At 54.8% G+C, this 22,116-nt stretch overlaps 1 protein-coding gene across 1 annotated transcript in view; it reads left to right on the forward strand.

Moving 5' to 3' along the window:
- The window catches only part of SHC3 (SHC adaptor protein 3), a 92,482-nt gene that overhangs the window by 24,250 nt on the left and 46,116 nt on the right, over positions 1-22,116 (forward strand). Inside the window, exon 2 of the mRNA XM_082694224.1 lies at positions 168-238. Coding sequence (XP_082550350.1) covers positions 168-238 — 71 coding nt within the window. The remainder of the gene's footprint in view (positions 1-167; positions 239-22,116) is intronic.

Genomic DNA, 22,116 nt, shown 5'->3' on the forward strand with positions numbered 1-22,116 from the left:
GATGTGAGTTATTGCTTTTCCAGAAAGAGAACAAAGCCTTGAGAGGCACATAAAGTTAAAATGTGATTTAAGAAGCATGCGCAGCTTCCAGGAATGCCCTGCATGTGGCTAGGAGCTATCTGTTCATCTCGCCCCCCAGGCTCATGATTATGTTTTTTCCCTTGCAGTACTTGGGCTGCATTGAAGTTCTCCGCTCAATGAGGTCTCTTGACTTCAGCACAAGAACACAGATTACCAGGTAAGCCCTCTTGAGCATGCACTCCTGTGATCTTACTTCAGGAGGGAATGATTGCAGCATTAGCAGCCTAGAAATTTCCAGAAGGAGAGTCTGCCCCTTGAGTGCTGGTGACCCTGACAGGGGGTCAGAGCCTGGTGGATTCAGGATTTCCATGTGTTTGCCCACATCTGTGAGGTGCACCTCAGGCTTAAGAACCTTGGGGATGTTCCCACTTCCAAAGCTGTCCTTATAATGGAGCTGCAGACACATGTAGAGCTTGTGAACGTTTCTTTATACTTGAAACTCTTAAACCAGATTGATATTTCAAAATGTACTGAACTGTGCTATTTCTTTCTAAAGAGAAAAATGAAGGTGTCAGGAGAGAGCCACACAGAGAATAAAATGCATGGATTCCAGGCAGAGATGTTCATAGCGGTAGTAATTTCAGAAGCAGCCGGTTGTTTACGGGGTCAGTGACGTTGAGCAGGTGTACAGAGGTCCTCCGCTGTCAACTAGATTCTAAACTCCTTGAGGGCCAGTTCCATAGTTAAGCACTGTTTTTAATAAAATCGTTGACTTGTAGAGCTTAAACCTTTAGAAAAACACCCATTTCAGGTCACCTGGAAGAGGAGAACTGGAAAGCTAGGAGGGTTTGTGAAAGAGCCCATTGCTTTGGGCCACAAGCTTTGCTCACTTTGGTGTTTGTGGAATTACTTGGTCTAAATAGTGACCTCAGAAAACGCCTCCTACTTACGGCACTTCCATCAGTCTAGTGCATATCTTTGGGTTAGCAAGCCAAAAACTAATGACCGAACTTTAGGAAGCCATTATTTGTAGTCATTAGCGGCTAAATATCGTACATACTTTGACTGTGGTAAACACCGCCGTGGCATGTCCTCCTCACCGAAGAATTCCACGTTCAGAAGAAGTGATGTTTCTGTCCCCTCCGAAGCAACTCCAGGCATGCACGGTGGGAACGCACCAACCTTTGAACCCACACTGAGGGAAGAATCTGCCTCCGCGGGTCGGTACAGGATGGTTTATGGAAGTCGCCAAGGCAAAGGAACGGTGTTCTGAACAGAGTGTTTGGAAGAGAAGCAGGAGGTTACGGAGCCAGTGCTTGATCCTCCAGACGTGGTGGCAGGACCAGAGTGGCGCCAGTGGGCAGAGCGCTGGGCCCGTGTCTGGGTGCGGGGACCACGGGACTGTTGGCCATCTCGTGTGTGCTGGTGGTTTCATGAAAGAGAATCGTCTGAATTCCCTTAATAGCTCCTTTCACTTCTGAGACGGCTTCCTTCCAATTCAGTTCTCCTGGTGTATCCATCGAAGGGTTTGTGCCAGCTGGGCACGTGCTGGCCCACGTGCGCCATCCTGCGTTGCCGGGCCCCTGCTCCGCGGAGCAAGGTGCATAGGCAGCGACAGAGGGGCGTGTGACGGGCACAGGCTGGGGAGCAGGGGTGGGGGGGATGGGAACTACCCTGGTGCTCCCTCCCATCAGGGTCCCGGAGCAGCGGTAACACCGTAGCAGGAAGCTGCGGGGCAGCCCCCGGTGGATGTGGAGGTCTAGGCGTGCGTCCCCCCGCCCCGGTCCATTCAGGCTTCCGCAAAGGCAGGCGGTGTCATGGGCTGGGGGGAGGGGGGCGCCGTTCTGGGGCTCAGGAGACTTGGTGTGTTGAGTTCTGGCTTGGTTAGGCTTTTTGAAAACTCTCTGTGGTTGTCTCCACGATGCTTTTTGCTTCTTGCCTTGTTTCGATCACGTGGCACGGTCCTTATTTTAGGGGACAGCTGCAGTCCACGCCTAGGAAACATCAAGGTTGTGACTCGTCAAGGTCAGAGAGAAGCCTTGGCAAAGCTCCAGGAGAAGACTGCGCAGCCTTGGGGGGCGCCGGGCAGAGGGCTGAGGCCGAGGCCACCTCCCAGTGCTGGCCGCGTCCCCGCGGCACTTGCTGTCTATGCTGAAGGCTGCCGGGAAATGGGAGGTGGGGACAGACGTGATCAGGGTGTTGTCAACAGCCTCTGGGAAGACGTGTTTCCAAGGGCTGCCTGGCCACACCGTTCATAAAAATATGTATTTCTGTGAGCAAGTGACCAGCCCCTACTCCTCTGGTGGAGGGTACAAGCTGTAGATGTAAGTGTCTCTTGGAGGCCAACCACGTGTCCTTCTGTGGGGGTCAACTGAGTGTTGGGTCTGAGTTTAGGCTGACTGTCATGCTCTCCACAGAGCCGCCTGTGGACTGCCGGCCGCTTCCGAGCGGCTAACTCCGCAAGCAGGCCGCAAGCTGCCGGCCACTGTATACTTAGCTGTGGTGATCGCGGTGAATCACCTCGCACCGGGACACCCGCGGCGGCGGAGCAGCCCGGAGGCCGCCCACGCGTGGAGGGACGTCCCACGGGTGGGGCCCCGCTCTGCCATTTTCCACCTGTGCAAGCTTGGGCTCAGCTTGCACCCCCGTGAACAGGACGCAAGCACGATGCCCACCTCGGTGGTGGTCGTGGGAGATCTGACGCCCACGGGGCGGCGCCCACAGAGTGGGCGGCTCGGCCTGGGGGAGGGGCGTGAGGCAGGGTCTCCGGCTGCCGTCACCCAGGGAGACGGGCAGGAGGTCGGGGGGAGAGTCGCAAGCAGGGAGGACCGAGCTGGATTTCCAAACCAGGTGACGGTGGCCAACAGTGCTCCCGAGAGTAGCTGCCCGGCCTGAACCCGGGGGTCAGATGACCTCCTGAGTGGACCACGCCATTCACCTCCCTGAGACGTCCTCTCTCCAGATGGTTCTCCTCTGTTGCAGGGGGAAGGTGTGGAGGGCTGAGCTGGGTTATGGCGGGAAGAGCCACGTCAGGTGGGGAGGACCTGGGGGAGAGCGTGGTCTCTGCCCTTCGGGCGCCCCGTGCACAGTGATGCGAGGCTCTCCACGTGCCTCTGGCCGCTGGACCAGCGTGTCTTTCCGCCTTTCCTTGGATTTCGTCCTCTGCTCATTTTTATGCTATTTATCGTGTTAAGTTTTATCTATTATTGGGAGTCATCTTAAGCCATTTTTAGGACCTGGAAGGCTATAAAGACATACCACTTAAGCCCAGAGTTCTCAGCGAGGTGGCCCTTCTCCAGCCATCCGTGTTGGCTTTAAATGACTCCGGCTGACCTTCTGCACTGCTCGGACTTGCCAGATGACGGTCCCGTCGGCAGCCACGTGCGCCTGTGCCACTCTTTCTGGTGTGCTCCTGTGGACGGTCAGTGCATCGTCTAGGTCCTGAAATAAACTCATTCTTCTGAATTGCGGAGTCGGCAGTGCAATCTGGTTTTGTGATTTTGCTTCCTTTATTTTAAGAGCTGCTGTAGTTTCCATGGGCCCCAAAGACCCTGGTCAGGACCAGACCTTCTCCAGTACCACTGCATGGATGTGACCGGCTCCCTAGCATGCCCCGTGGCATGCACACCCACCGTTCTGCTCCAGAATCACCGTTTCTGGACAATTCTCTAGAAACATGCATAAGGCCCCTTTAGTGTGAAAATCAAAATCAAAGCTTGGGTAAGCTTTGGGTAACTCTCTTTCAGGAAGTTATTCCCTTTTGTTCTCTTCCAGCGGATGAGTGTGGGCCGGCCACGCACTCCTCACACTGTCCGCGCAGGGCAGAGGGTAGTGAACGCGGGACTGGCTGTCAGCCTGCTGGTGGGAACGCTGTGACGGTGTCATCTCTTCTATCTGAGGTTTCACGCGTGGACTGTGGTCGGGAGTGTGACCACGTGGTTGGGTCTGAACGTGCTGGGCAGGCCGTCGGTGCTGCCGGGGCTTGAGTCGGAACAGAATAGTGGACTCACCCTGGTGACTTGATGACTAGGGTCAGAGGCCCTGGGGACCTGGCGCTCTGATCGTGGGGGCTTGTGAAAGTGGAGGATGCCGCTTGGCTTGCGGACTGGTCTCACCCACCCTGTACGTGGAGGGGCCCATTGGTGGTGACCCAAAAGGCAAGCCCGAGGCCTGCAGCCTGGCCTCGAGACTCTGTCCTCCCCGCTGTCCCCCCGCCCCCCACCCCGTCTCCCGGTCGACCGGGGAGGCCAGGCAGCGCCGGCTTCTCCAGGCACTTCCGGCTCCAGCGTTCTCTATGTGCCCTCAAAGAACCAAGTCCAGGGTGAACCCACCCCCATCGTCCATCATCCGTGTGCCTGAGGGCCTTCCTGAGACTGCGCCCCTGCCGAACCCCTGCAAGCCACCTGCCCCGAGCCTGTCCCATCATGCCTCCAGCGTGGCTGCGCGGCGCGGCCACTTCCTCACGAGCTCGGTCGGGGATCAGAGCAAGTGTACTGCGCGGTGTGGGGCAAGGCTGCACCTGCTAATGTGATATGGGGCTCTGAGCGGCTGCCATGGCCGGAGATGGACACGAAGGAAGGCGTAGGGCTGCCGGCCACTGGGGGAGCCGCCTGCGGTCCAGGGACGGACGCTCTGATCGCATCACCCCCCACCTCCGGTAGGACGATGGAGAGCCCGGGGTGGTAGGCTCTGGACATCTGCTCAGTCTGAGAATGGTGGTGTGACAGCTATGCGCCGCCCCGAGTGGGCGGGGCTTGCTTCTGTTGCTTCTCCCTTTGCAAACCCAGAGGAAGTAATTCGGAAGGTCCTGTGTTTGCAAATCCGCTCTACCAGCGGTGTTAGGATGAGTGCGTTGGCACGTGGCGTGGGACACGGTGAGCAAGGCTGGGTTCTGCTTGGGCGCCTGGGTGCTGCCCCAGCTTCCGAGTTAGAACGCTGGATGGTGGCTCTCCTAGGCTCCTTTCTCGCCACTGAACAGACACCTCTGCTGTCGACTGGAGTTCGGCGCGTGGAAGAGGAGCAGATCTGTAGCGCTCGGGCCCGGGGCGAGCTGACTGCCAGAAATAGAAAGGCGACGGCGGGTGTGACAGCCTGCCCACCCGTCCCTGCGTATTCGGGGAACTCAGAGCCACTCCCTTGTGACTCTAGCCTTACTGCTTCATTCTAAATTTACTTGTTCTGAACACGTGTCATGGACCCAGCCTCTGGCAGCCCTGTGCCCCTGGGGTGAGGCCTGGTGGGGAGGGAGCTGGTGTTTTTCCAGTTGAGAAGTTCCTCTGGCAACACCAGCTCCCCGTGTGCAAGCCACCCCCACCCCCCGGCTCTGGAGCACAGCTGAGTCCCTCTCCCTCACCCCCCCCCCCCCCGTAACTCCACACCCATGTCTCCCGCATCAGCTTCCGGGTGTGAGAAAGTACTGGGCACAGCTGCTTAGCAGGCCACACCCCAAGAGAGGCCCAGAGTCCCAAGACAGTCCTACAGGTGTTCAGTGCAAGCCTTCAGAAGTACCACAGACACTTGGGAGAGCATCCCCAGGGCCTGAGCAAGTCTGGGAAGGCTTCCCGGAGGAGGGAGCATTTAAGCCAGTAGATTTTTAGGAAGCATAGGAGGGAGGCCATTGCTTTCATAGGCCTGGGTGATGAGCAGGGAAGAGGGTCGCTGACAGAGGCCCCATCACCGGCCGGCCTCCTTCTCCCAGAGGGAGGGGACGCTGGTGCCACTCCCCACCACTGCCTCCCACCAAGTTAAGTGAAATTGAGGATTGTCCTGGGCAGAGACAGAGGCACACAACCCTCCCTCCCCATCCCTGGCCAGGCTGAGGATGCCGCAGGAGCCTCTGTCAGAGCAGCCCGTGCCAGAGTGGGCCCCTGAGGCAGCTGGACAGGGTCATAGGCACCGGCCATGGACCCCAGAGTGGGCTCGGGGGCGTCAAGATGACGGTTCCTGGCCTGTCCATTCTGAATCGGACTTTTCAGCTGTGGCCCCTCTGAGCAGCTGTCCTGACCCCTCCTAGGAGAAACCTACATATGCCCAATGAAGCTCCTAATCCCGTGGGGGAGTCTAGGGACCCTGGGCACCAGCCGAGCTCTGGGCCCCATCCACTTGTTATCTCTCTGGGCTCAGGCTCCTCTCTCTGATTTTCTGTGTGATAGTAACACTGATAGTGTAATTATTGTAACTGTAATTGATACAATGATCAGTCTGTAACATTGTTTGCTCGTTGATATTATTACTAATTATCAATATCAGTTCAATCCAGGGTATTTTTTTCTAGCTGAAGAGAAAACTGTTAAGTTACTGAAAAGGGTGAAATATTTAATAATGTGTCTTTATTTTCACTTGAGCCAATATTGTCTAATATTTTATCGTGTCCCTGCTTTGCCAGCTGCTAATAATAATTGGTAATAATACTAATCACGGCTCTCGTACTAAGTACTTAGTGCATTCCGGCCTTGCAATGAGTGTGTCATTCGTTCGTCCAACAACCATGTGTCAGTCACATCCCGTGTCTGGCCGCCGTTTGGATTTTGAGAACAAAGCGCCGGGAAGAGCCCGTCATCACGATGAGCCCTTGCTGCTTTTGTCAGTGAAAGGGTGAGCACTGTCAAGTGTCGGTGAGCGACCTCAGAGTGGCCTCTTGTGCGAGGCTTTGCTCAGGAGCCCTGGGGCGGGCTGTGCGCTCCCAGATGTGAGGATACGGGACTGGAAAGTTCTCCCAGACTGAGACCGCACAAGCTGGCAAGTGGCGCGGAGACCTGAGCCACAGCGGCGGCCCCAGACGGCGGCCCCAGACGGCGTGCCGCCACAGGGCTGCGGCCCCGTCGAGGGACGAGGGACGGGGACAGGTGCGTCTTTGGGGAAGCACACGACTGCGGGGCGAGCCCCCGAGACGCCACTGGATAGGGGAGCGCTGCGGGCTCCAAAGGCCCCTACTGGCCGCCGCGGAACGATGGCCTGCGCAGGCTCAGGGGCCGGGAGCCGGAGCTCAGGGTCCGGAGTCGTGAGTACGGGGCTCCGTCTGGAGGCAGCGTGGACGTGCAAACGGGGCTCTGTCCCCGCTCCACGCCCTCAGTCCGTCCTGGGGCTGTCCGTCCTGTGCTCCAGCGACTGCCGTGAACTTTCTCCAAATAACAGGAGGAAATGTAATAAAAGTGTTCATAACCGAAAACTTCATGTGGCTGGTTTAGAGAAGAGAGGCTCTAAGCCCCGCAGCTATTTGAAGCGACGGGGGGATGGGCTGGGGTGAGGTGGGGTGGCCTGGGGCGGGCTTCAGGGACGGAGGAGGTGAGGACGGGCGAGCCGGGTGGACGGGCTGGGGCGGGCGGGGGCGGTGGGCGGAGGGCCGCGCCAGCGCAGACTGCAGGACGCCCCGGGACAGGGTCTTCCTCGCTTGCCCTGAAGACCTGCGGAACCCGGCCTGGCTCTCGCTCCCTCCCCACCTGGACAACCCCGACGTCCTTCCTCGTCCCCCTTTCCCCTCGAGGCCTGGCTCACAGCACGTCAGGCCGGCCTTGCGGTCCTAACACTCTGGTAAGCGGCTACCGCGCACGGGCACACGTTCCGCTGTGGTCACCACCCGCGGGCATGGGCACATCCGGCCAGAGGCTGGCTGTTGGCCGGGAGGCTCGGGGGGCAGCTGGGCCGTGAGGGTGAGCCAGGCTCTCGCAGGACGCGTGGCAAGGAAGGGCAGGTGGCTGGGGTGAGCCCCGGTGTCTCCGGAATGCACAGAAAGGTTAGATGCCGTGTCTGCGTGTGTCAGCAAAGCAGGTGAGGACTCCACAGAGCTTCGTGCAAAGTCTCAGGATTTGTTGGTTTGTTAATTTACCTCTTTGGCAGCCTACTAAGCCGGCTCCTGCTAGAACCTTCTGCATGGTAGGCACGTCACTCTTGGCGTGCTGAGGACACAGGAGCTTTCTTAATGGTCAAGATGCCCTCCCGTGGGATTCTGCCGTGGCGCGGTGGGGTGAGACCCAGGTGCCCGCGACCCTGCTAAGATCTGGGTGAAGGCAGCAGGCATGGAGAAACTTTGTGTTTCCTCTACCATATTGCCCCGCGAGGAGGGGCCCCCACCTGACCTGGGCGCCCCTGGAGTCTGATTCCTTTCAGAGCCCAGCAGGCTAGGCAGAGGGGCCGCAGGGATGGTCTGCGTTCCATCAGTGCTCGACCCGGGGTGGGGCTGCGGAGACTGGCTGCACAGCACAGGTCGTCTTCTTTTCTGGATCCCTCCTTCTGAAACGTGGGCCTCCGCTGAAGTCACGTGGACGGCATTTTCGGGCAGATGGCTGGGCCCCACCCCCAGAGTTTCCGAGTCAGCAGGTCTGGAGTGGGGGCCGAGAATTTGCATTGGCAACAAGTCTCCAGGGGCTGCTGCTGCCCCCGGGCCAGGTACCGCCCTTGGAGAAGCAGAGCTCCAGAGATCTATCTATAACTTCCCAACCATTTGCAACTCCCATCTATGAAACCACAGCTTTGAAAATGAGTCCATTTATCTTTTTTTTTTTTTCAAGTGATCCCACTCATCCAGAAATTTTAAAAATGGAGAGCATAGTTGACTTGGTGGCTTAGCATGGTTTAAATAGAGAGGAGTAGATGGCATTCACTCCGTACTCTCCTCAGGAACCATCTGGCCTGGTGCGTATTTATAATCCTCCTGCCAGAAGCACATTTGTGTCAGGAAGTACCTCTCCGATTGCTCCTTTTCTGTCTCTTTCTCGGAGTTCACTTGTCCCCCCACCCCACTCCAATGTATCCTTCCGTAAAGATCTCCTTGCCCTTGTAAGAGAACGGTCTCGTGTTCTAGGTTCTGGAGACAGATGCTCTGGGCTTCCGTGTGCACGAAACCATTCTCCAGCTGGGCAGCTGTGGAAGTGACTTAAATATGTTGCGTCTCTGTTTCCCCATCTTTAAGACGGGAATCATTATGGTGCCTCCTTCCAAGGGTCGAGAAGTGATTGAGTTAATATCTGAAAAGCACCTAACGCGCCATCTAGTGCACAGAAGAGCTCGGGACGCGTTCGCGGACATCGACGCTCTCCCGTTCATGATACTCTGCCCAGGTTGGCCGTCTCGTTGCCTTAAGTCATCTGGGTGCATAAGCCACAGACCTGTGTCCACACCCCTGAATCTTCTGAGTCCTGCGCCGAGAGCGGCCAGACAGACCTGCGTCTTGCTGGGCACAGTTCCAGGTCCCAAGGGTCGGCTCTCTGCTCCTGTTCTCACCTCCCACCACTGTGAGAACAGGACCGTCTCCTGGACCGTTGGGCCCAGCTCACGTCTCCTGGAGTACTTGCGGTGACAACAGCCAGCGTCTTCTCCCAGAGTAGAAGCCAGGACTGTTCTACCTGACCTTCCTCCCTCGCTCAGACACTAGTGCCCGCTGGCTCTCCCTGGGCAGCCTCCCTCAGTTCCCTGGGCACCTGCTCAGGGGTTAGTCTGCCTGGGACGTACTACTCCCCCATTAACCTTCATTGTTTATCCATTACCTGCAGAATCTAATGGAAGATTTTTTTAAAAGATTTTGTTTATTTGACAGACAGCACAAGTAGGGGGAGCAGAAGGCAGAGCGAGAGCCAGAAGCAGACTCCCCACTCAGCAGGGAGCCCTGTGCGGGGCTTGACCCCAGGACCCTGGGATCATGACCTGAGCTGAAGGCAGACTCTTAATGACTGAGCCCCCCAGGTGCCCCACAATGGAAAATTCTTAATTTCGCAGCCAGCGTTCTGCCTGACCCACCCCAGCTACCTTCCCGAATATACCTCTCAGGATGCCCCATTAGGCTTCCTTTGCAGAACCAAGGCTGACCTGCTGCTCCTCATTCTCCTGGCCCTGGTGCCTGCCTCCAGGCCAAGCGTCCCGCTACGGGAGCACCCGCTTTTGCCCTGAGCTGTAAGACCACATGGTCTGAATCGCTCTCACCTCACTAGACATGGTAGTAGACATCTGAAGACATGACCACATTCCATCCGCTCCAAAATACTGCTTCCTGTAAAAAGAAAAAAACCACTCGTTATTTTGAAGGCATTAAAAGAAAAGCACTGCCTATTAAAATATGACACAATGCTTTCAATTTTTATATGTATTGAAAATCATATCAATTTCTATATATATTGAAAAGGCGATTTTGTATTTCTGAAGGCACAGATTTCTATCACCATAACCCTTGTACATCTGTTAAAAGGAAAATATAAGCAATACGAAAAAGGTATCCCTAAAACGTTTTTCCAACTCAGAGTCTGAATATCGTGAACCATTTCTTGACTCAGAATCATTGCTGTGTTTTCTCTATGTTTCACTGTTCTTTAGGCCATTTCAAGAGCACTGGAAATCAATGAAATTGGAATCAGAAAAAGAATAGAGAAAACATTCAAAACCAAAAGGTGGTTTAAAAAAAAAAACCACTAAAATTGATAAACTATTAGATGAGTCGTGGAAAGGGAGAAAGTTTGGATCACCAACAGAGGGAATGAAGGAGGGGACATTCCCACAGATACTACTGCTCTGGAGGATAATAACAAAATCCCATGAACAACTTGATGCCAATAAATTGAATAACTTAGATGAAATGGATAAATTCCTTGAAAGGTAGAACAACCAGAGTGGCTTAAGGGAAAAAAATAACCTAAATAAACCTTTGTCTATTAAAGAAATTAAAATCAAAAAGCGAAACTCCCCATGGAGAAGCTCTAGAGCCACATGGTTCCACTGGTGGAATCCACCAGACGTTTGGGAAGAAATAACACCTGCTCTTCACAGTCTTTTCCTGAAAACGGGAGGGAAACTTCCCAGTTCATTCTAGGAAGCCAGCATTATCTGATACTAAAACCAGACAAAGGCATGAAAAGAAAAACAAAAAAACACCTTGTGAAATAGAGAACCCTGACAGTGCGGTAGCAAATTGGACCAGCAATTTATCAAGAAGATAATAATACATCACATGCTGGAGGGTTATCTGAAGACTGCAAGGTTGGCTCAACATTAACAGTTTAATCAATGTCATTCTCCTTATCAGCAGACTAAGGAAAAAATATGGAAATCTTAATGTACGAAGAAAAGGTTTTGACAAAATTCAATATACGTTTATGATGAAAATTCTCAACACACTAGGAGTAGAAGGACACTCCCGTAATCTGATAAGCAGAATCCACAGAACCCTACAGCCAACACCATTGTTAGCAGCCCTTAGTTAATACCGTACTCGAGATCTTCGTGCGCTAAGATAAGAACAATGTAAAAGCCATACAAATTGGACAGAAAGAAATGAAATGGTCTCTATTTACATGTGACATGGCCATCTATACAGAAAATCCTGAAGAATCTACATAAAAGCTTCTAGAACTAATAAGTGAGGTTGCAGAAATCAATTGCAAAATGAAATTTTTAAAGGACCATATAGAATAGCATAAAAACACAAATTAGTGTTAATTTTTTTAGTTGTGCTGTTAGTCACCAAAGAGTACATCATTAGCTTTTGATGTCGTGTTCCATGATTCATTGTTTGCATAGAACACCCAGTGCTCCGGAGCGCCTGGGTGGCTCAGTGGGTTAAGCCGCTGCCTTCGGCTCGGGTCATGATCTCAGGGTCCTGGGATCGAGTCCCGCATCGGGCTCTCTGGTCATCGGGGACCCTGCTTCCCCCCACCCCTGCCTGCCTCTCTGCCTACTTGTGATCCCTCTCTGTCCAATAAATAAATCTTTAAAAAAATGTTAAAAACAGAAAAGAACCCCCAGTGCTCCATGCAATCCGTGCCCTCCTTATAATCACCCATCACCAGGCTCACCCACCCCTACCCTCTCCCTTCTGAAACCCTCAGTTTGTTTCCCAGAGTCCACAGTCTCTCATGGTTTGTCCCCCGCCCCGATTCCCCGCTTCAATTTTCCCTTCCGTCTCCTAATGTCCTCTATGCTCTTCCTTATGCTGCACAAGTAAGTGAAACCATATGGTAACTGACTCTCTCTGCTTGACTGACTTCACTCAGCATCATCTCCTCCAGTCCCGTCATGTTGATATAAAAGCTGGGTATTCATCCTTTCTGATGGCTGAGTAATATTCCATTGTGTATGTGGACCACATCTTCTTTATCCATTCGTCTGTTGAAGGACATCTCGGCTCCTTCCACAGTTTGGCTATTGTGGCCATTGCTGCTATGAACATTGGGGTGCACGTGCCCCTTCTTTTCACGACATCTGTATCTTTGGGGTAAATATCCAGTAGTGCAATTGCTAGGTCATAGGGTAGCTCCATTTTTAATTTTTTGAGGAACCTCCACACTGTTTCAGTGTTAATTTTAAGAAAATGTGAGATTTATATACAACAAACTACTAAATATTGTATTTTCAGGTTAGAAAACTCAGCGTTGTAAAAATGTAGTCTTTAAAAACTGATCTAGGGGCGCCTGGGTGGTTCAGTGGGTTAAAGCCTCTGCCTTCGGCTCAGGTCATGATCCCAGGGTGCTAGGATTGAGCCCCGCATCGGGCTCTCTGCTCAGAGGGGAGCCTGCTTCCCCTGCTCTCTCTGCCTGCCTCTCTGCCTGCTTGTGATCTCTGTCAAATAAATAAATAAAATCTTTAAAAAAACAAACAAACCCGATCTAAACATTTAATGCAATTTTCATCAAAGTCCCACTAACCTTTTTGTAGAAATGAATACACTGGTTCTTCAATGTACATAGAACAGTCAAGAACCTAGAGTAGCCAAAACAGTTTTGAAAAAGCAACAGCACATTGAATCGAGGTGGGGCAGTGGACATCCCCATCTTGCTCCTGACCTTAGAGGAAAAGCTGTAGGTCTTCCCCACTGAGTGTGATGTCAGGCTTGGCCCGTATGTCCTGAATTATGCTAAGGTACTTTCCTGTACACCCAGTTTGCTGAGAGTTCCTGCCAGGAATATATGTTGAATTCTGTCCAATGAGTCTTCTCAAGTGACCGAGATGATTGTGTGGTTTTTGTCCTACATTAGCCGGGGAGCGTCACAGTGCTTGATTTGCAGACCACCCTTGCGTCCCTGGAATAAATCCCATTTGACCAGGTGAACAATCCTTCTAGCATACTGCTGGTCGGGTTTGCTGTTGTTTCTTTGAGGACTTTTGCATCTGTGTTCACCAGGGACACTGGCTTGTAATTTTCTCGCAGTGCCTTGTCTGGTTTGATATCAAGAGGCTGCTCCAGCCAGAATCACCCATTGTGTCTAGTTGTCCCGGCTCTGGACTCCCTTCCACTGGCACAAACCCCAACCTTCTGTTGTCTTGACATTTATAAAAAGTGGACTTTTTTGTAGAATTTCCCTCAATTTCAATTTGTCTGTTGCCTTTGGGTCATGTACTTCTGACAGGATAGAAATTGTGTCCTTCTCACCCTATGATGTCACCTTGTCTCAGTAGCGATGATGTCACTTTTGACATGGTTCAGTTAAGGTGTTTTTCTTATGCATTTTTGATATAACAATGTTCAGACTGTATATAAAAGCTTATATTCACGGATCCTCCGTTAGCATCATAAGCATTTTCCCATCATCAAAATCTATTCATATTTGTTGGTCATTATAACAAAGTCTAAGGTGTCTGAATCCGGTGGGGCAGGGGATTGAACCCCACTGCCTTCTAAACACAGGGTTTGGGGCGCCTGGGTGGCTCAACTGGTTAAGCATCTGACTTTGGCTCAGGGCATGAACCTGGGGTCCTGGGATCGAGCCCCAGTTTGGGCTTCCCACTCCGCAGGGAGCCTGCTTGTCCCTCTGCCCCTCCCCTACTCATGTTCTCTCTGTCTCTCTCTCTCTCCTCTCTCAATAAATAAATAAAATCTTTAAAAACAAATAAAAAGCAGAGGTGCCTGGGTGGCACAGCTAGTTAAGAGTCTGACCCTTACTTTCAGCTCAGGTGTGGTCTCAGGGTTGGGAGCTCGAGCCCCATGGCCGGCTCCTTGCTCAGCATGGAGTCTGCCTGAGTTTCTCTCTCCATCTCCCGACGCCCCTCTCCCCTGTGCTCTAGTGCACGGGCTCTCCCTCTCTCGAATAAATACATAAATCTGAAAAAAAAAAAAAACAACACAGGGTTTGTTTCCTGGATGAGGTCTGGGTGCGGCATTGTCAGAGCCCGCCGGGGCAACAGGACTCCCAGCAGGGACCCCAGAAGCTCGTGGCCCAGCACATGGTCGGTGGTCAACCAATGTTTGTCGAAATCTTAAGCTTGCAGGAGTCTGGGGAAATGGCTAAAACGAAGCATCAGAAAAAGCAGATTGTTAATAGTGGCGGCCCAGAGGATGTGATTAGTGAGACAGTCTGTGTGGGAAAGGTGTTATTAAATCATTTCTCCTTCCTTTCTGCCCCTGGGGCCTTTTCTGGGAAACTCAGCGCGGCTGCCTGTGGTGAGCAGCATGAAGGCCATTTTTGGTAGAAAACACGGCTTTCTTTGAGGGGCCGTGGTGGCACAATGTCCTTTCTCTCCAAGTCCTTATTCACCACTTGCCGCCGGGAAGAGTGAAGACGCGGATCACGTCAGAATCAGCAGTTTATAACCGCTGGTGCACTGAAGCCTTTCAGCGCTGGAGAGACAGTTCCACGAGCCAACCTGGAGGTCGCTCTCATTTACTCAAATGCACTGAAATGAGAGAGAGACATGTTGCTGAGCCGTGGGTCTGGCCTGCCTTCAGAGGTCGTGCTCAGTGGCTGGTGTCCTGAGGCAGTGAGCCTTCTCTGTTGGATGCCTGCAGGTGCCCGGAGGGATGGGCAGGTGCCCTTGCCCTGGGGCATCTGCTCAGGACCCCGGTTCTGCAGAGCCCCCTCTGGGGGATCTTCTGACCCTAGCTGTCCCACTCCACCGGGGTTGGGGCGGGGGTCTGTGCCAGGAGGCTGCCCTGAACCCCGCCGGCCCGTGCACTGTCCTCGTGGTGCTTTCTTCTGTGGGGCAAAGCCTCTTCCCCTCCTCAGGCCCCAGCCTCGCACAGGTGACTGCCAGCCCCTTGTCCCACAGGCACTCTGTCCAGAGCCCGGGTCCCTCTGTCTGGGTGAGCGGGGAGGGAGCCGGCAGGTCGCTCCAGGGATCTGGTTTCTGGACCCCGGTGAGGAGGCGCCCACAGTAGCAGCCGACCCTCCCTGCTGCTGGAACCACAGCCCTTGTGGACCCCTGGGACCTGCAGGACAAGCAGCTGGTGGTGAAGGTGGGGCTGTCCCCGCAGCCTTGCTTCCAGGGACACCCTTCACCGGTGTGAATGGTGCCTCTTCGCACTGTCCTGTCGGTCCTGAGTCCCGGCGGCCAGCGCCCTGGGCAGAGATGAAACCCGAGCTCCCGGACGGGGCTCCTCGGCCTCGGCGTCCCTGCCATCGGGGCCCGGCCGCGCTCCGTGCTGGGGGCTGCCCCGGGCGGTTTGGGACACCCAGCAGCTCCCCTGCGGAGCTCCACCCGCTAGACGCACCCTCGACCTTGTGACCACCAGAGTCTTGACTTTGCCCGGTGTCTCCAGGCCAAAGCCATGGCACACCCCTAACCTGCATGCCCCCAAACTCGGTTCTGTGTCATTGCAAACATCGCATCGTCCCTAGAGGCACGGCAGAAAACAAAAGTACACGAAAAGAGAAGGGGCAGTTTCCATCACGTTTCACGAGCGCTTTCGCCGAGCCTCGGGCTCTTCCTTTGTGCCCACAGGTCCTCGTGAGAACTCGGGCTCCCAGAGAAACGGAACTGCGTGTGGTGTGGACGAGTGCACTCCAGGTTACCCCGCCCCGTGGATCCTCCTCGTGGTGATGCGGAGGAGCTCAGGCCTCCACATCGGGGGTCGGGGGGCCGAGTCGAGCGCAGACCTCGCTTCGGGGTGCTGGGGTGGAGCCGGCTTCACGATCTCCTCCCGGCTCCCCAAATCCAGGACACACGCGAGTAATGGTGTCCCGGTTCTCGGGAATCAAGAATCACGTCGTGCCCACTAAGAGCGGGTACCGTTTTGTACGTTTGGCGAAATTCTTGTTCTCATCTGAGGGCGCCTCTCCTCCGTATCCGGCATCGGCGGACTAGACCTGGCTCTCAGGCGTCGGCACCCGCTGGCCGTCAGCCAGTCCAGGACCCAGAACGGGTCCCGAGTGCACCCCACGGCCCCCGAAGCCTGCCTTGAACTACTCGTAACCGGGGGTTGCGGTGTACCCTGGGCCCGCCTTTCCGCTCTCCCTCGTCCTTTTGTCTGCGACCCTCACTCATGCTCTCGCTGCCCCACTAGCGTGTTCTTCCCTGCTCGGGGGCACCCAGGGAGGGCGAGACCAGGCTCACTCTTGCACGTGTCTTCTGGGGACCGCGTGTGCCCGCTTCTCCTGGACATGGCCCGCGGGGTGCCCTGCTGGGCAAACGGTAGGCTATGCTTCTTGCCTCATTAAAAAATTGTTATGGGACTCTACCTTCCCTAGCGTCTCTGCTGACTTCATAAGTAAAATCCAGCGACGTGTACGTGTGCCCTGTGATGACTGTGGGCAATTGTATAGAAGCACCGCAAAGCAGACAGAACCTTCCTTCCCCTCCACTTCCCTTGTGCCAACGGCCGCCCGCGGCCGTCCTAACTTCGAGCAGATCAGCGCCAGGAGGGCCACCTGTGTCGCGTGTGTGACCGTGGGCCGGTGGGATGCAGCTGGTCGGGTTCTCCCAAAGCTAAGTCTCCGCGTGCGTACAGCCGCACCTGACAACACGCCGCAGACGTCAGCGCCCCAGCAGCGCGGTCCCCTGGCCCTGAGGGAGAGGCGGCCGGGCCCCAGCCCGCCGGGAGAGAAGGAGCGGGTTCCGCTCTGTGCGAGCTATAAATGTGCTCGGCAGTAGAACGGAGCGACTTAATGATGCGCGTGACAATATGGACTTGTTTCTTGTTCTATTTTAAAAATATTTTTCCTTTTAAAAAACGTTATTAAAACGGTATTCTTGTAACAAATTGTACAAGGGAGACATACAGGACGAAAGAGAAAGTCTCTCCCTGTTCTACACACCCGCTCACGGTGCGGGGACAGGCAGCTCGTCTTTCTGCGTTCATACAGACACGCACAGCACACATCACACACACACGTATCACGCGTGCCCACACACCCCGCACGCGCACACACACACACACACACACAGGCACCCACCCTCTCATCACTCCCGGGTGTCCTTCCTCATGGGCAGGTCCGGAGCTTTGGGTCTCGCTCATCCTGTGGCAGCTGCGCGTCCCGAAGCCCGAGCGCCGACCCGGTCCCCGGTCACTCGTCCAGTCCCGGGGGGCTTGGCTGACAGGGCTCTGCCTCGAGGACCTGCGGGCCTCCGTTCCCCTGCGCGGTCCCCCAGGGCGCCCGCCTTGACCGTGGCTGACGCTCCCACCAGCACGAGTGGCCCCGTCTTCTCAGCGCCGCTGCGCTGGGCCTTCGCGTCATGCGCCGTCCCGTTTTATGGTCAAAAGCTGTTGCTGCCGGTTTTTCAGTGTCTGGCACCTCGTCCCTGACCTTTGCCGGCTGGTCTCATCTCCTCTGTAATGACCTCCCCGGTGACACCACCCGTCCACTCTCTGTTGGGTTCCTCTCTATTTCCTTCTCGACTCGAGGGGGTGTCCCGCATGTCCAGGTGTGCTGGGACTGTTCTGTATTACAGTGAAAGGGTTAAAGCAGAGCGTGTTGATTCCAGACGTTTTTCCGTCTTGAGGAGCTCCCTCGTGGGGGGACCATGCAGACGATCTTCTGATACTTCTATTTCTTTACTTTTTGTACTTGGATGCTCGCTGTGGGAGAAGATGGCCACAGCCCCAGCCCCGAATCCCCGTGGTGTTGAAACTGGGCCAGGCAGCCGGGCCTATGGGACTGTGCTGCCCTGACCTGTGGGTTGGGGTCCTGCCGGAAGGCACCCCTCATTCCTGGGAGAGCCTGGGGGTGCACGCTGGCTTGCTCATGGGGGAGCTGAGGGCAGTGCGGCCCTGGGCCACTGTGTGCATTGCGTGAGCCTCGAAGGACACTCAAGCCCGGGAAAGCCCGGCTCCGGACCCCGGAGGATCTAATTCCAATGTTGAGTCCTCGAACTACTGTGTGGCTCTGGGAAGTCTTACGTGCCTTCTCCAAACCGAACTCCTTTTATCTTAGTTACTTATTTTTTCTGAATGGGAAGAGCAGCTCCTACATCTCGGGGGAAGTGGCTCAGGTTGTTGAGGGGCACGAAGACAGGTCAGCTGTCCCTGTCCTGGGGGTGCTGGCTCTTCATGACCTGTGCATGTCCGTGTGCGTGTGTGTGCGTGTGTGTGTGTGTGCAAGCTGCCCTCCTACACTGCAGAGTCTTTGTGAGCCCGGACGCTGCCCTCTGCCCCAGGCGCCCCCTCTGGCTCTGCCTTCCCATCGAGGACACCTTTGCCCCCAGGGACTGACAGACACGTTCTCCGAAGGCTGACCAGTGGCTCCTGGGCTTCGCGGGGGCCCCTCCTGTTCTCCAGTCCGAGGGCTCTGTTCTCACCTCTTCGTGGAAGCAGGTAGATACGGATAGAAGGTCTCCTGACGGACCGTCTGTGATGAGCAGACTGTGGTGAGGAAAGGGAGGTACGTCTTGTCTCAGTAAATACTCCAGGTGCGCATGCGGCCCACACGAGGGGTACGATATTTTTAAAGATTTTATTTATTTAACGGAGAGAGAGAGAGCAGGAGCAGGGGGAGAGCAGACGGAGACGGAGAAGCAGGCTCCCCGCTGAGCACGAAGCCCAGTGAGAGACTCGATCCCCGAATTCTGGGATCCTGACCCGAGCCGAAGGCAGATGCTTAACCGACTGAGCCACCCAGGCGCCCAAGGGGTTTGATGAGTGCAATGTTCAGTGAGGAACGGTTGAACCAGACTTTTCTCTCTTCCTTGCAGGTGGGCTCTTTCCCTGCAAGGTCCTTCCTGCAGGACTTGGGTGGGAGCCTGCAGGAGCCCGGGGCCAGCCCCTCCCCGGGGTCCCTGACCCCAGAGTCTGTGGTTCTCCGGACCCTGCCCTGCCCATGCTTCTCCCGGCCAGGTGTGCTGCGGGGCCAGCTCTGCCCACCCACCTCCTTTCCCTGACGGCCCTGTAGCTCTTTGCCTGACATTCAACGCAGTTTTGAAGAGAGGCCCATTGAGTCACGGAGTGCTTATTCCTAGGGCTTTGTCCTTTGGCTTTTTAAATTTCACGTCCCTTGTCTTCCAGAGTTAGTGTGTATAATAATTTACGGTTGTCGTTATTAATAGCGTGGTGACCAGGCGCACCCCCGGAAGTGGCAGGAGTGTGGGGTGTGGCCCGACTCCGTACTCCAGGGGCCCCCTGACCTCAGCTGCCCTTAGTGGGGAGCTGGCTGGGACAGCCCCCCACGATCAGGAGGGGAGCCAGCTGGGACCCCACGTAGCCACGAGGCACGAGAGCCATTTGCTGTCGGGAGTGTTCTGCTCTGCTCCGTCTTGGGGTATCTGCACCCGGTTCTCTGGACACGAGGGGCCAGGGCGGGGAAACCCTGCCGAGGTGAGGAGGGAAACACAGTTTCCTTCTTTCCGGAAAGAGCGCCTGGCATCGGCCGTGCTGACAACCCAGGTCCTGGTACATGGATCCGAGTCTCCTCAACTGGAAAAGAGGAAAATTCGTTTCTGCTTCATCATGGACTTCCTGAGGATCTGTGCACCTCAGACAAGAGTGTCTGGGCCCACCGGATGCGTGCACGTGTGTCTGCGTGCGTGGAGGGGCGTGTGCACAGCAGACCCACGCGCCGGAGGGGACCGGCCACCCCAGCCGCCCTCCGCGTCCTCTTGGCGCGGGAGACTAGGACTAAGATGTCCGCAGGATCCGAGAGCGGACTCCTCGGTAGCTCATGCTCACACAGGTCTGCTCACTCTCCCGTGGTTTTCTAGAGACCATATGTTTCTAGGGACCATATGTCTGCAAACGAATCCGATTACGGTCAATGTGAACGTGCGTCGTGTTTGGAGCCAGAACAGGCTGCCGGGACTTTACATCTGTCCTTCTCTGTGTCTCTGACGCTCTCTGTCTGTATGTGCACATGGGCACATGTATGTGATTACGTACAGACAGCTGACCTTGAACAACACAGGGCTTGGGGCACTGACCCTCCACTCGGTTAAAAACCCACGTACAACATTTGATTTCTCAGAAACATAACTGCTAATAGCCTGTTGACTGGAAGCCTTACCAAAAACATCAACAGTCAATTAACACGGATTTCATATGTTATATATATCATATGCCATATTCTTAGACTAAAGTAAGCTAGAGAAGGGAAAATGTCATTGGGACGATCATGAAGAAGAGAGGATACACTCACGGGACCGTACCACATTTATTTTTAAAAATCCACATACAAGTGGACCCGAGCCACTCCCCCCATGTGGTTCGGGGCCAATCGTATAATTAGATTCAGGACCAGTTCGCGTGCGTCCATCGGTCCAACCTCCTCTCGGTCCTGAAGGACGATGTGTTCTGGGAGCTTTGTCGTGAATACTGATGACAGCAACAGGGACAGACACGCTGCCTTTGGCCCGTGCCAGGCACCGTGAATGTGAGGAGACTCCAACGGGCTCCTGGATGACCTCGTCTGGCCCTCAGCCCATGGAAGCGTGCCTCACGCAGCCGGGGTGGCGGGGGGCAGAATTCACACGTGCACCCTAACCTCCTCCTGTCAACCTCCTTCAGCGCAGGGATCCACAGGGTCCTATTGGCAAAGAAACGTGTGTCTGATCCTCGCCGGCCCAGATGGTGCCGGGACTCAGGCATTTCTGTCACTAACAACCTTGAGGGCTGACAGAGCCGTGCATCCCTGTTTTGGAAAGTGTGTGTCTTCGGTGTGTGTCTTCGGGCAGTAGGTTCTGCCTTCCCTTCCTCAGGCTTGTGTTCCTGGGAAAGCCTCGTGGGAGGCAGATCAGAGCAGAGCATCGGCCCCCAGGTCCCCTCCACCCCAGCCTGCTGCCTGGCGGCTTCTCGCACCCGGTCCTTCAAACCTTCTCTTAGTGGGAGTCAGGAGAGAGCTGCTTGGTGCTGTGATCAAAGACCTCTCAGCTTCGCAAGTCGGAAGAAAACACGGGCCCTGATGAGACGTCCGAGTGATGGGGTTTTCCAGCACTTGCCAAACCTTACAACCTGGAACTTGTGCCACACCCTCGGGCAGGCACTGAATGTCTGATGCCCTGAGCATAGTCACTCGTAAGGCAAACAGTCACCTAAGTTCCGGATTTATCTGTGATCTGAGAGAACCAAAGCCTAAAGGCTGGGGTGCATTTTAATGAGTCCACAGGAATGTAATACATGAGGCATGCAAAAAAAAAAAATCCTAACAAAACAAAAGAAAAAAAATCAACAACAACAACCCCAAATCACCTTCCTAATGCCCAAAGTCACAGTGTGTGGTGTAGGCCAGAATCCCCTTTGTCCCCGCTTCAGTGACATTTTTCTGATCTCATCTCTTTAGAGGTCCAGACACCAGTGATTTGGTGCACCCCCATCCCACGGTGCCCTGCTTGTCCTGGGAACACCCTTGTCCCCGGCTGGGAGATGGAGCCTGAAGACATGGTCCTTGTTGGCCACAGACAAGGAGAAATGAACCCAGTCGTCCCCCTCTGTCCCAGCTCCCGGGAAAGAGAGCTTCCATTCCCGGCAAACCCAGGATCTGGAGCCTGGGGAAAGTGACAAAGACTTTTCCCCCTTAAGACTTAATGGAAATATTTCAGGAATGTTTCCCACATAGTTAATCACGGAAGGATCAGACTTTTTGTTGTTCCTACAACTCCATAGAAACCCACGAGGCCCCTGTTCCTTGTTTTTATGTGATGGTCAGTCAGGTACGGCCACCAGCGCTGACACAGAAGCAGCCCAGGAAAACACAGTCGAGTCTCTTCCCATGTCCCTGAGACAGGGGGGACAGCCCTGACATGGGTCCACAGGAAGGGCCAGGATGGTCAGGAGGCAGAGGAGAGCCGAAGCCATCGCTTCATGCAGTTTCGTGGGCAGGGCAGGGCAGCACAGATCATCTCAAGCAGGCTCTGAGCGAATGACGCAGTGTCCCCAGCTGCCTGCCTCTGGCCCTGGGGCAGATCAAGGAGAGGAATGCTGTGTCCTGGGTGTGCAAACGGCCAGAGAGGAGGTCTGGCTCTGGGTGCACTGGTCTGCAC

This window comes from Mustela nivalis (assembly GCF_964662115.1).
Source record: "Mustela nivalis genome assembly, chromosome: 13".
In the NCBI taxonomy this organism is placed as follows: domain Eukaryota; kingdom Metazoa; phylum Chordata; class Mammalia; order Carnivora; family Mustelidae; genus Mustela; species Mustela nivalis.